The sequence below is a fragment of the Monodon monoceros genome, unplaced genomic scaffold (genome assembly GCF_005190385.1).
Source record: "Monodon monoceros isolate NGI ecotype Baffin Bay Population unplaced genomic scaffold, NGI_Narwhal_1 Super_Scaffold_10, whole genome shotgun sequence".
In the NCBI taxonomy this organism is placed as follows: domain Eukaryota; kingdom Metazoa; phylum Chordata; class Mammalia; order Artiodactyla; family Monodontidae; genus Monodon; species Monodon monoceros.
In genome coordinates, this window is record NW_021703766.1 from 55,008,496 (window position 1) to 55,021,615 (window position 13,120).

Below are 13,120 nucleotides of genomic sequence, written 5' to 3' on the forward strand. Positions count from 1 at the left end.
GGGGGCCGGCCAGGGACGGGCTGGGGAGGGGGGGCCGCGCAGCCCCCCCGGGCCATGCTGACTCCCGGGGCCTGACCCCCCCGGGCCAGCCCCCCCTCCCCCAGCTCCGCGGCCCGCCGACTGGGGGGGGCCCAGCCCAGCCCCCTGGGGACCCCCGGAGAGGTGGGGGGCAGCCGGGGGGGCCGGGACGGAGCGGTCGCCGGCCCCCACCGGAGGGACGGGGCGACCGGCCGCAAGGGGGGCGGCCGGGGGGCCGGTCGGGCCGGGACCAAGGGCATCATGTCGTCCGGGGGCAAGGAGGGGGGCGGGGGCTCCCCTGCCTACCACCTCCCGCACGCACACCCACACCCACCCCAGCACGCCCAATATGTGGGCCCCTATCGGCTGGAGAAGACGCTGGGCAAAGGACAGACAGGTGAGTCAGGGGAGGGGACACCTGGCGCGGGGGCGAGGGGAGATAGGTGGCAGAGGGCGGGACTCATGGGTATTCAAAGGGCAAGGGCTGGCCGCTCAGACCCCTGAGTCCCTCACAGAGAAGGGACTTGAGGTCCAGACTGCCGGGTGTCTAGGATGGAGGGGGGTGAGGGCTCAGACTCTGGGGTCCTGGGGAGAAGGAAGCTGGGGGCCTGGACTCCTGGGAGGAGTTACTGGGGCCCAGAGGCTCCCATCCTTTGAGAACAGAGGTTGGGGGGGTCCGAGCAACAGTGGGAAAGGGACCTCGGCCTGCAGCCAGGGTCTGGGCCGGGAGCTGAGGTCCTTGGTGCAGTACAGCCGCAGGCCGGGGTGAGGTGCTGGGATGGGGGTGCGCCTCAGGAAGCTGCTTCTCTCTGCACTGTCCTCTGGCCTAGGAGGGCCTCTGTTGGGGTTACGGGGGACTGAAGCTGGGGCGATGAGGTCTACAGCATTCTGCCCCTTCTCCGGCATGCTGGCTCAATGTGGGGACCAGGAATGGAGAGGTGGAAAGGTCGATGCAAGTGGCAAATCCCTTAGGAGTGGCTGTGGATTGGGGGGGGTCATCTTTCACTGTTGCTAAACCTCTGTAACCTCTTTCCTGCCGGGTGGGAGGTGGGTGGCTGTAAGACAGGAGCTGAACACCTGTGTTCTGGGTACGAGGTTCAGGATTGGGTCCAGGATCTCTATGAAGCTGAGGGTCAGGGCTGGGAGAGGATCAGACTCCATATCCTAGTGCAAAAAGTGTGAAGGTGTTGCTGACCTGAATTCCTGAGTTACGGGGGAGGAAGGGGCCATGGGCCTGGACTTGAGGGTCTGAGGGAAGAGGGGCTGGGGGCTTGGACTCCTGGATCTGTGGCTTTGGGGCTTACCCTTGGGGAGTGGGGATACCCTTGGGGTGTGCATGCTTCCAGCTACAGCTGCTATTAAAAGAAGGTCAAAGAAGGGGATTAAGAGGTCAGGGTTTGAGAGGAGGTGGAGGAGGATGGTCTGGGAAGGGGACAATCGTAAGATTATATTCCTTGGGAGACATGGTGTCTCCAGAAGATTAAAGGGCAAAGAATTCAAGGAAGTGATGGGTTGAGAGAGAGAGAGGTTTGTTTGAAGGAGGCAGATTGGAGGAGACAAAACTACGGAGATTCAATGAGGCAAGACTATGTGGAGAGAGGAACTTAAATCGAGGGTAGCTGTGGAGGGAGGGGGAGGCAGGTAGGTGGACGGACAATCAGAAGGAACAGAATTGGGCAACAGGGAGCCGGAAGAGAATTGCGTTTGGTGGGAATGACGGCTGTCAGCCCCCAGGCGTTCAGGTGAGAGTGATTCAGGCCACTGTTAAACAGCCAGCAGGGGAAGAAAGAGGAAACGGGGTGGCAAGGGGGGCTTAGGAGTCAGAGGTGGGGAGAATGCCCTGGGAGCACACCCCACATTTTCAATCCCGATCCCCCAGGTCTGGTTAAACTTGGGGTCCACTGCATCACGGGCCAGAAGGTTGCCATCAAGATCGTGAACCGGGAGAAACTGTCCGAGTCGGTGCTGATGAAGGTGTGTCTGTGTGCTGGGGGAAGAGGGGACCCTTTGGGGCTGGGGGCAGGGAGGGAGGCAAGGCTGACCTCCATTCCTTTTCCCCCAGGTGGAGCGGGAGATTGCCATCCTGAAGCTCATTGAGCACCCACATGTCCTCAAGCTCCACGACGTCTACGAGAACAAGAAATATTTGTAGGTATTTATAGACACCCAGCCCCCCATGCGCCCTCCCCAAGTTCCTAGGGGGGGACATTTCCAGAAACAAGGCGTGGAGGGGCCTGGGGAAACTTGAGCTCTCCTGGCTGGGCCACTGAAGGCCCAGTCCCTTCCTTACTGCCCAAGGACAACCCCCCCACACACACACTCATAACACTCCTTGTTCCCACACTGAGCTGGCCTGAGGCTACAGGCCGATTGTGCCCCAGCAACAGGACAGCTAAGCCTGAGCCATCCCGAGTGGGGGACACAGGCTGATCCTCCCCCTTCCTCTCCAGCCCCAGTCCCTCGCCCTACTGTGCTGCAGGGAACACTCGATACTGGATCATCTTGATGCCCTCAGCCAGACCCAATTTGCTAAGGGCAGATCCCTTTCCTATTTGCTAGGGCAATGGGGCCTAGCAAAGCCCCAGGCCTCTTCCCAAACCCCCTCTCTGGAGCATTGGAGGCTCCCTTCATCCCCCAGCATAACTCTGGGTGCTATGACTGGACACCCCAACAATGGTCTCCTGGGAGTTCTAAGTCTGCATCTCAAAGTTGATTACCCGCCTTAGGATGGGGGTGGGGTCCAGCTGTCAGGACTCCAGACAATAGACCTTTGTCTGGACTCTGGTGACCCAAAGGACAGCTGGACTGGGCAGCGAGAGAGGGGACAACCCCCTGCCCCCACCAGGCAGTCCCCAGGATGAACCAACTCCAGCACCCATCAGATGCTAGGGTGGATTTCCCTAGGAAGGAGGCTGGCCAGCCCCAGGTGCTCATGGGAATTGTAGTCCTCAGGCTTCCCCCACGTGTGGCGGCAGGGAGGGGCCATTGTCCCTGATTCGTGGAGCTATCACTCTCACTCCACCATCCTTGTGGGGAGGGAGGGCCCATGGGAGTTTGTGCTTCACAGAGGAACCTCAGTTTTCCAAGAGCTCACAGAAATTGAGCTTTTGTTTTCCAGGGGCTGATGGGAATTAGAGGTTTAGCCTCCCAGAGCCTGATGGGATTTGGAGTGTTTACAATCCAGGTGGCTGATGGGAATTAGAAGTCTCTATGTCCCAGAGGCTTATGGGAGTTGGGAGTTTTTAACCTCTCAGGAGCTTAAGGGAATTGTAGTCTTTTACTTCACAGAAATTGACTTAGATTGGTGCACAAGGCAATCGTTTTTGCCAAGAGTTAATGAGAATTCAAGTTTCTTCATCCCAGAGGCTTATGGGAATAAGAGGCTTGGCTTCCCAGGGGGTAATGGGAGTAGGTAGGGGTTGGGGTGGGGGTGTTTGTTTTCCAAAGTCCTGTGAGAATTGGGGGTCTCCTCCAAGTGCTAATGGAGTTGCCTTATCTCCTGAAACAACTAGGAGTCAAAGTATTAATACTCCTGAAGTTGACATGGGAGTCTGTGCTGCCCAGGGCTGATGGGAATTGAATTTTGGCTTCCCAGAGGCTGATGGGAATTAGTGTCTCTTTCTCTCAAGGACTGATGGGAATTGGAGTCTTTACCTCCCAGGGGCTGATGGGAATTGTAGGCTTTAGCTCACAGATGTTGACTGTTCATTTGGTACACACTACAAATATCATTATCCAAAAATAGATTAAAATTCCATTATCTGCATTCCAGAAACTAATAAGAATGAGAACTTTGGCTTCCCAGAGGCTGATGGAAATACAGGGCTTTATTTCCTAGGGGCCTATGAGAATTAGGATCTCTGACCTCCAGGTGCTAATGGAATTGCCTTATCTCCTGAGGACAACTAGTCAAAGTGTTGACCCCTGAAACTGACATGCTGACCAGGGCTAATGGGAATTGAGTTTCTGCTTCCCAGAGGCTAATGGGAACTGGAGCCTCCTCCTCCCAGGGACTCATGAGAATTGGGATTCTCTGCCTCGAGGGGCCAATGGGATTGAGGTCTTATGCTTTTGGAAGAGGGAGACCAGGCTCTTTGGTCCTCCACATGCCCCTTCCAGCCCTCTGCCTCCTCCATGTCCCCCAGGTACCTGGTTCTGGAGCACGTGTCTGGAGGTGAGCTGTTCGACTACCTGGTAAAGAAGGGGAGACTGACCCCCAAGGAGGCCCGGAAGTTCTTCCGCCAGATCGTGTCGGCGCTGGACTTCTGCCATAGCTACTCCATCTGGTGAGGGGGCAGCTTGAGGGGAGGCCGGAATGAGTGCTGCCCAGAAGGCAGGCCCTTGGGAGCACATAGCAGGCTGACTGGAAGCCAGAGTCCTGCAGCCCCCAAATAAATCTTTTATCCCTTTTTCAAAATTGGGATGTAACTCTCACATCATAGGGAATTCCCTGGCGGTCCATTGGTTAGGACTGTGCGCTTCCACTGCAGGGGGCATGGGTTCGATCCCTGGTTGGGGAACTAAGATCCCACAAGCCCCACGGCACGGCCAAAAAACAAAACAAAAAAAACCTCACACTTCATAAAATTCACCCCTTTAAAGCGTACAATTCAGTAGTGTTTAATATGTTCACAATGTTGTGCGTCACTACTACCTAATTTTAGAACATTTTCATCACCCCAAAAATCACTACCCCGTATCCACTAAGCAGTCACCTTGCCCCACCCCCAGCCCTAGTTACCCACTAATCTACTTTCTGTCTCTGCAGATTTACCTATTCTGGACATTTCCTATCAATGGAATCATACTATATGTAGTCTTTTTGTGGCTGGCTTCTTTCACTTAGCAAAATGTTTTCCAGGTTCATCCACGTTGTAGTATGTATCAACACCTCATTCCTTTTCACGACTGAGTAATATTCCATTGTATGGATATGCCATGTTTTATTTATCCATTCACCAGTTGATGGACATTTTGGTTGTTTCTTCTTTCTGGCTATTATGAATAATATGGACATATGAACATTCACATACAAGTTTTGGCGTGTGCCTATGTTTTCAATTCTCTTGGGTATATACCTAGGATTCGAATTGCTGGGTCACATGGGAACTCTTTACTTTATTTTTTTATTTTTTGGCCACACCGTGTGGCTTGTGGGATTTTAGTTCCCCAACCAGAGATTGAACACAGACCCTCAGCAGTGAGAGCACGGAATCCTAACCACTGGACCGCCAGGGAATTATGAGAACTCTATGTTTAGCCTTTTAAAAAGTGCCAGTCCATTTTTCAAAGCAGCTGTATCATTCAACATCCCTACCAGCAGTCTCTGAGGGTTCCAATCTCTTGCCAACACTTGTTATTATCTGACTTTTTGATTATACCTATCCTAGTGGGTGTGAAGTGGTATCTCATTGTGGTTTTGATGTGCATTTCCGTGATGGCTAATGATGTAGAACATCTTTTCATGTGCTTATCGGCCATTTGTATATCTTCCTAGGAGAAACATCTGTTCAGATCCTTTGCCCATTTTTGATTGAGTTATTTGTCTTTCTGTTCCTGAGTTGTAAGAGTTCTTTATTCCAGGACAAGGGATAATTCTAGGAATAACTCCTAAGAGTTACTTATTCTAAGAACAAATCTTTTATCAAATGTATATTTTTCAAGTAATTTCTCCCAGTTTGTGACATGCTTTACATTTTTATAACAATATCCTGTGAAAAGCAAAAGTGTTACATTTTGATGAATTCCAGTTTGTTGATTTTTTTCCTTTTACAATTCATGCTTTTGCTTTCCTATTTAAGGAATATTTGCCCAGGGACTTCCCTGGCAGTCCAGTGATTAAGACTCCACACTTCCACTGCTGGGGGCACGGGTTCAATCCCTGGCAGGGAACTAAGATCCCGCCTGTTGCGTGGTGCAGCCAAAAAAAAAAAAAAAAATTTGCCCAGCTCAAGGTCACAAAGGTTTCCTCCTGTGTTTTATTCTAGAAGTTGTATAGTTTTAGCTCTTGCATTTAGGCCTGAGATCCATTTTTTTTTTCTGAGATCCATTTTGAATTAATTTTTGTATATGGTATGGGGTAAAGGTTGAGGGTCATTTTTTTTTTTGCATATAAACGTCCATATAAGGGCTTCCCTGGTGGCGCAGTGGTTGAGAGTCCACCTGCCGATGCAGGGGACACGGGTTCGTGCCCCGGTCCGGGAAGATCCCACATGCCGCGGAGCGGCTAGGCCCGTGAGCCATGGCTGCTGAGCCTGCGCGTCCGGAGCCTGTGCTCCACAGCGGGAGAGGCCACAACAGTGAGAGGCCCGCGTACCGCAAAAGAAAAAAAAAAAAAAAAAAGTCCATATGAAAAGATATTCCTTTCCTCATTGAATTGCTTTCAGCTCTCAAAACAAGATATTCAATATGCAACATTTTAATGATTAATTAAGGTGCAAAATAGATGCCTTCAGTTCATCTTTCAGCCTCATCTGTTTGCACACCTTCCTCTCTGGGATGGGGATCTGGGTGGAGGGGCTGAGACCTGGGAGTAAAGCTTGGTGATGAAAAAGCAGCCCATTTAACTTGTCAACACCTTTAAGTGTCTAGATTCTGCCATTAAAAACACTGGCCTCCAGGGGGCGATAGTCAACAGATTTAACAAGTACGACCCAGTTAAGGACCACTTCCAAGAGAAACTGTAGAATCTTCCGCCCCACCTCCCCCAGACATTAACCCTTACATCCTGAGGAGTTTGTCCCCGGGGTGGGGTGGGGGGGACCAGTGATGGGCTTTGTTCACTCCTAGATCCTTGACCTGTAATGGACGCTCAGTATTTTTTTTTCATTATTCGGTATTGAAATATTTGAAGGTTTTAAGAACCAGCTCAGTATCATCTGCCTGCTTACCTCAGAATATCTCACTTCACACATATTCGAGTATTTGTGGATAAAATGGTGCGCTGCGTGGGGTCTCTTACAAAATCGTCCTGTGGGGGAAGGAGAGCATACGTAGGGATAGAGATAAGAGAAGATTTGCCCCGAATTGATAATGGGTGAAGCTAGTGGGTGGGTACGTGGGGCTTCCTATATTCTCGTTCCAACCTCGGGGCATGCTTGAAAACGTCCCTAATTAGACGTTTCCAGACGTGTCCCCCTCTGAGAATAGTGAATGGGGCCTTAGCTTCCGGGAAGAGGGCAGAGGCCTGAGTCCCACCATCCTGTCTCAGCCACAGAGACCTGAAGCCTGAGAACCTACTTCTGGACGAGAAAAACAACATTCGCATCGCGGACTTCGGCATGGCGTCCCTGCAGGTGGGGGACAGCCTCCTGGAGACCAGCTGTGGGTGAGTGGGGGCCCGGCCTCCTACGCCCCAGGGAGGGTGTCAGAAGCCGGCCAGAAGCTCATACCACCTCTCTCTCTCTCAGGTCCCCTCACTATGCATGCCCAGAGGTGATTAAGGTGAGTGAGGGGCAGGTGGAGGGGAGAGAGGAGCTGAGGGAGCCTGGGAGAGATGAACGTCATGGTGGGTCCTTCTCCCTTCCAGGGGGAAAAGTACGATGGCCGCCGGGCGGACATGTGGAGCTGTGGAGTCATCCTCTTCGCCCTGCTTGTGGTAAGGCGCTCCTCACCTCTCCTGCCCCGTTTCTAGAACAGTCCTGCCTGGTGGAAGCACAGAACATTTACTTCCATCCTCACCTCAGGGGTTGTTTCCCAAATATTTAACGTACCAGGAAGGTACCAGGAAGGTGGGGGTATTCACCAACAGAGCAAAATCCTGGGGGCACCCCTCTCTGTGCCTGGAGCTAACTGTTCAGTCACAGAACTGTGAGATAGCCCAGGCGGGTCCCCTGGAAAGGGATGGGGCAGCCAGGAGGACTTGGAGCGCTTGGGAAAGTGGCTGTTTACTAACTGATCCTGATTACAGTACTGTAATGATTAATAGAACCAGACTGGGGAATATCAGCCCAGCTCCTACCACAGGGCCTTTGCACCTGCTTTTCCATCCCTGCCAGCCTGGTTGCTCACCTAGTTAATACTAGACTTCTTTTAGCTCTCAGCTCAATTGTCGCCCTTCCAGGAAGGCTACCCTGGCCCCCTTCACTCCCCCCATGTGGTCAGATTTCCTTGTGGTAGGCTATCTCCTTCCTGGCAGCTAACAGAGTTGTCATTGTGTGTGTAACTCCTTGAGGGATATCTCTCTGTGATTTCCCCTCCTCTTCAAGGCATTGGATTTAGGGCCCACCCTAATGCCTGGACGATTTCACCTCCAGATCCTCAATGAATTATATCTGCAGAGACCCTATTTGTAAACAGGGTCATATTCTGAGGTTCTGGTAGACGTGAATTTTTGGGGCACACCACTCAACTTGCTACACTCCCAGATTCCCATAGCCTCTCTCATCCTAGTCTGTGCTCCAGTGTCACCTCAATCACTCCATCACTATATAGCTCCCTCACCAGCCTCTCCCACTCTGGGGTGTGAACTGTAGGAGGGCAAGGGCTTGCTTTGTTCACTCCTAGATCCTTGACCTGTAATGGACGCTCACTTTTTTTAAAATGAATGAAGATTACCCCTCCTGAAACTAGGGAGAAGCATGTTTTCATTTTTTTAAATTTATTTATTTACTTTGCCACAACTTGTGGGATCGTAGTTCCCAGACCAGGGATTGAACCTGGGCCATGTCAGTGAAAGCCTAGAATTCTAACCACTAGACCACCAGGGAACTCCCTGGGAGAAGCATGTTTTTAAAGGACAGCCTCCAAGCTGCGGCCCCAGCCTCTTAGGCGCTGGAGCCAGACTGCCCATTGTCAAATCCCTGCTCCGCCACTCAGAGCTAGATGGTCTTGGGCAAATTGCTGAATGGCTCCGTGCCTCAGCCTCCCCACCTGCAAAGTGGAGATAGTAATAGCTCCCTACCTCTTGGGGCTTGCGGTGAGGACTAAATGTGTCAATGCGTGTGAGGCGCTTAGGCATTCGCCTGGAATAAGCTCTCGTAAGCTCTGTGTGTGAGGGGTCTGTTATTCCTCACACAGGGGGCTCTGCCCTTCGACGATGACAACCTCCGCCAGCTGCTGGAGAAGGTGAAACGAGGCGTCTTCCATATGCCCCACTTCATTCCTCCAGACTGCCAGAGCCTCCTGAGGGGGATGATCGAAGTGGAGCCGGAGAAAAGGCTCAGCGTGAGTGGGGGGGGGGCGGGGATGGAGGGACAGTGGGTGGTGGGGACAGAATCCCTAGGGGAGTCATGAGGATGGATTTCTAGACCTGCCCGTCAGTCCCTGGGGTGACGGCTGGGAGGGGCATCGCTGGCTGAGCCCTGGCCCTGGGGTCCTGCCCACCTGCCCCGACACACACACAGCGGGAGTGCGCATGCGCTTACCGGCCCTTCCGAGGCGGAGCGGAGCGGGGGCAGGTTGCCACTGCGCATGCGGGACCTGCAGCCCGGCCGGTCCGGAGTAGTCAGGGTGCGCTGCACAGCTGCCACTAGGGGGAGACGAGCTGTTGTGCTGTCGTATTGCCCTTGGTTGGGGGAAGGGGAGGGGAGGGGGCACGTTAGGGACCCCCAACATCACCCAGTCTACTTTCACTGCGTGCCTACTGTGTTCAAATGATCTCACTTCTGCTTCTCTACGACCCACGCCCCTCACAGCTGGAGCAAATTCAGAAACATCCCTGGTACCTGTGAGTATGGGGGAACTGGACACCTGGGTCCCTGGCGGAGGGAGAGGACCCCAAATATCGTGGGTTCCAAAGCAGGAGAGCCGGCTAGGGGGCGGAATGCCGAGGGTCTTGAATAAGGAGGGGCTAGGGACTCGAACTTCTGGGTCCTAGGGGAGGAAGACATGTAGAGAAGAGGTTGGGGCCGAACTCCTGGGCCTGGACTCCTGGGTGTGAGGGGGGAGAGACCGGGGCCCGGACTCCTGGGTTCCCAAGAAAGGAGCAGGCTGGGACCCGGGACCCCTGAGTCTCCGCTGAAGGAGATGCCCGATTCGCTATAATTCTTCTCCTCCCCAGGGGCGGGAAACACGAGCCGGACCCGTGCCTGGAGCCAACCCCAGGCCGCCGGGTGGCCATGCGGAGCCTGCCATCAAACGGAGAGCTGGACCCTGATGTCCTGGAGAGCATGGCTTCACTGGGTTGCTTCAGGGACCGCGAACGGCTGCATCGCGAGCTCCGCAGCGAGGAGTAAGACCCCCTCACTCTAGCACATAACACCCTGGCCACATGGGGTGAACTGCTGCAGCTCTCCCGACAGCCGGCAGGGGGCGCGACGGAGCCTTGCACACTTGCAGACTCCCCTGATGGGGAGGTCCCGGCCACTAGAAAGGGTGTGGCTCAAAGCTCCCCCGAGGAGCTATTCTAGGGGGAACCTGGAGGGGGTGGTAGGACCAGTGGGAAAAAGAAACGATGCTGAAAAGTATTAATAGATGCTGAGGCCAACTTAGTGCCTCACATAGTGCTTACATATAGTAAGTGCTCAAGTGTTAGCATAATTATTATTAACGTTGAGTAAAATGAGGCTGAGATGTACACTGAGACAAAGGGACCAATCCTATTGATACCTAGGAGAATGGAACCATAGACAGAGAAACTGAGTGGACTGAGCCCCACAGAGCCACAGACATAGGGAGGGGATGAGACCATCTCTGGGGCCTGACCTTTGACCCCAGTGCTTTCCTACCCGCCCGTCCCCCCCGCCCCCATAGGGAGAACCAAGAAAAGATGATATATTATCTGCTTTTGGATCGGAAGGAGCGGTATCCCAGCTGTGAGGACCAGGACCTACCTCCTCGGAATGATGTTGGTGAGAAGGGCAAGGCTCGGAGTCCAGACCCCAGATTCCTGAGGGAAGAAAGGGCTGCAGGCCTTGAGCTTCTGCGTTTAGACTCCCTGACTTGCTCTGTGACCTTTGTCAAAACCCCTCTCCACTCTGAGCCTCAGTTTCCCCATGTGTACGAGTGCCATGTACAGCTGGACCAGTGTATCTTTTGATTGGGTTGAAACTCTCGGCCCTCAGACCCACCCCGGAAGCGTGTGGATTCCCCCATGCTGAGCCGTCACGGGAAGCGGCGGCCAGAGCGGAAGTCCATGGAAGTCCTGAGCATCACGGATGCCGGGGGTGGTGGCTCCCCGGTGCCCACCCGACGGGCCCTGGAGATGGCCCAGCACAGCCAGAGGTGGGAACCCCTGCCCCTCCAGTGGGATCCACAGCCCTGGGTGGAGAGGGAGTTCAGGGGCTCTAACCCCATACCCACCTCAAAGGTGCTGTGTGATTGGGACAAGTCTCCTCCCCTCTCTGGGCCTCATTTCCTCATCTCAAAGGACTGTGGAAGGGAGAGGACATCTGAGCCTTCTGAAACCCTCCCACCTGATTTTTTTTTTTCTTAATCTGTCCTGAAAACAGATCCCGTAGTGTCAGTGGAGCCTCCACTGGTCTGTCATCCAGCCCTCTGAGCAGCCCAAGGGTAAGGCCAGGTCCCAAATGGATTAAGAAGGGGTAAGGGGGTGAAGACACTGTGGAGCAAAGATGAAACAGCAGAAATTACAACTCCCATGAAGTCTTGGGACGATGCCTCCTTGCCCCTAAAGGGCCAAAGACCCAAGGCCTCATTACTATTTTAGTCCATTGGCCATTTCCCACCTTAACAGGATTGCGTTTTCAGTGTGTCTGATGGGTTCCATTTATTCAGTTATCAAAAGCTAGTTGAGCGCCTACTGGGTACTAGTCACTGCTGGGTTTACAGTCAGCATGATAGAAAAAGTCCCTGCCCTCCCCCGCAACAATGGGGGTTGGGGGAAATAATTGGACTACAAGTTCCAGCATGCTTTGGGGTGCACCTCTGTGAGTGTGTGCTAGTGGGCCTAGAGCCTCCTGAGAGTTGAGTCCACCCTCTCAACCCGACTCTACCACTCTGCAGAGTCCGGTCTTTTCCTTCTCACCGGAGCCCGCTGGAGATGAGGCCCGGAGTGGGGGCTCACCGACTTCCAAAACGCAGACGCTGCCTTCTCGGGGCCCCAGGGGTGGGGGCGCCGGGGAGCAGCCCCCTCCCCCCAGTGCCCGCTCCACACCCCTGCCCGGCCCCCCAGGCTCCCCACGCTCCTCCGGGGGGACCCCCTTGCACTCGCCCCTGCACACGCCCCGGGCGAGCCCCACTGGGACCCCAGGGACAACGCCGCCCCCCAGCCCCGGCGGTGGCGTCGGGGGAGCCGCCTGGAGGAGTCGTCTCAACTCCATCCGCAACAGCTTCCTGGGCTCCCCACGCTTTCACCGGCGCAAGATGCAGGGTATGGAGGTCCTTTGGGGGTGAAGGGGTTGGGGATGCGGACTCCTGAGTCCTAATGTGGGGGTGGGAGCTGGGGTGTAACATCTGGGTCCCTGGGAAGGAAGAGGCTGGCGGCCTGGACTCACACATCCTAGGTGAAGATGCTGTTGTGAGCAGAGTTTCAGGTGTTGGGGAGAGAAGAGGCGGGGCCTCCAACTCTGGAGGAGGAGCTCGTCTGAAAGACACGCCCCCTTCAGTGCTCTGGCTTACCTTCCCATTGGGTCATAGCTAGCAAGCCTCCCCTCGGGAGGCGTGGCCTAACCAGGGGCCCATCCCTAGAGGGAACATCATGCCTGTGCCATGTGGGGTTTAGCTGCTGGGAAGTGAATAGACTCTGGGGTCTGGAACCTCTGGTTGGAGGATACTGCTGGCCTGTGTGCTGGACACCAGGATGATGGACATGTGTTGACCATGCTCTCCCCTCCCCAGTCCCCACTGCCGAGGAGATGTCCAGTTTGACGCCAGAGTCCTCTCCAGAGTGAGTCTGACAAGGAAGGGAAGAGGGGCCGGAGGGGGGATTTCATTCCCTTAGCCCCCTCCCGACCCACCTCCAACCATCCCCTCCCACTCAGGCTGGCAAAACGCTCCTGGTTCGGGAACTTCATATCCTTGGACAAAGAAGAACAAATATTCCTCGTGCTAAAGGATAAACCTCTCAGCAGCATCAAAGCGGACATTGTCCATGCCTTCCTGTCGGTGAGGGGCCTGTGTCACCGTGCAACCTCGCCGCCACAGAACTGCAAATCCCAGCAGCCTCTGGGGTTCACCACCTTAGCATTGGCCTGAGTTCCAC

The 13,120-nt window shown here is 54.3% G+C and overlaps 1 protein-coding gene across 1 annotated transcript in view; it reads left to right on the top strand.

Annotated features, from left to right (window-relative positions):
- Positions 1 to 13,120, top strand: part of BRSK1 (BR serine/threonine kinase 1) — a 24,394-nt gene continuing 11,274 nt past the window's right edge. The window contains exons 1-16 of the mRNA XM_029244486.1: positions 1 to 415; positions 1,898 to 1,992; positions 2,081 to 2,166; positions 4,164 to 4,304; positions 7,229 to 7,345; positions 7,428 to 7,461; positions 7,547 to 7,615; positions 9,037 to 9,183; positions 9,654 to 9,685; positions 10,019 to 10,189; positions 10,711 to 10,808; positions 11,022 to 11,181; positions 11,409 to 11,469; positions 11,923 to 12,289; positions 12,757 to 12,805; positions 12,900 to 13,023. Coding sequence (XP_029100319.1) covers positions 280 to 415; positions 1,898 to 1,992; positions 2,081 to 2,166; positions 4,164 to 4,304; positions 7,229 to 7,345; positions 7,428 to 7,461; positions 7,547 to 7,615; positions 9,037 to 9,183; positions 9,654 to 9,685; positions 10,019 to 10,189; positions 10,711 to 10,808; positions 11,022 to 11,181; positions 11,409 to 11,469; positions 11,923 to 12,289; positions 12,757 to 12,805; positions 12,900 to 13,023 — 1,887 coding nt within the window. The 5' untranslated portion in view covers positions 1 to 279. The remainder of the gene's footprint in view (positions 416 to 1,897; positions 1,993 to 2,080; positions 2,167 to 4,163; positions 4,305 to 7,228; positions 7,346 to 7,427; positions 7,462 to 7,546; positions 7,616 to 9,036; positions 9,184 to 9,653; positions 9,686 to 10,018; positions 10,190 to 10,710; positions 10,809 to 11,021; positions 11,182 to 11,408; positions 11,470 to 11,922; positions 12,290 to 12,756; positions 12,806 to 12,899; positions 13,024 to 13,120) is intronic.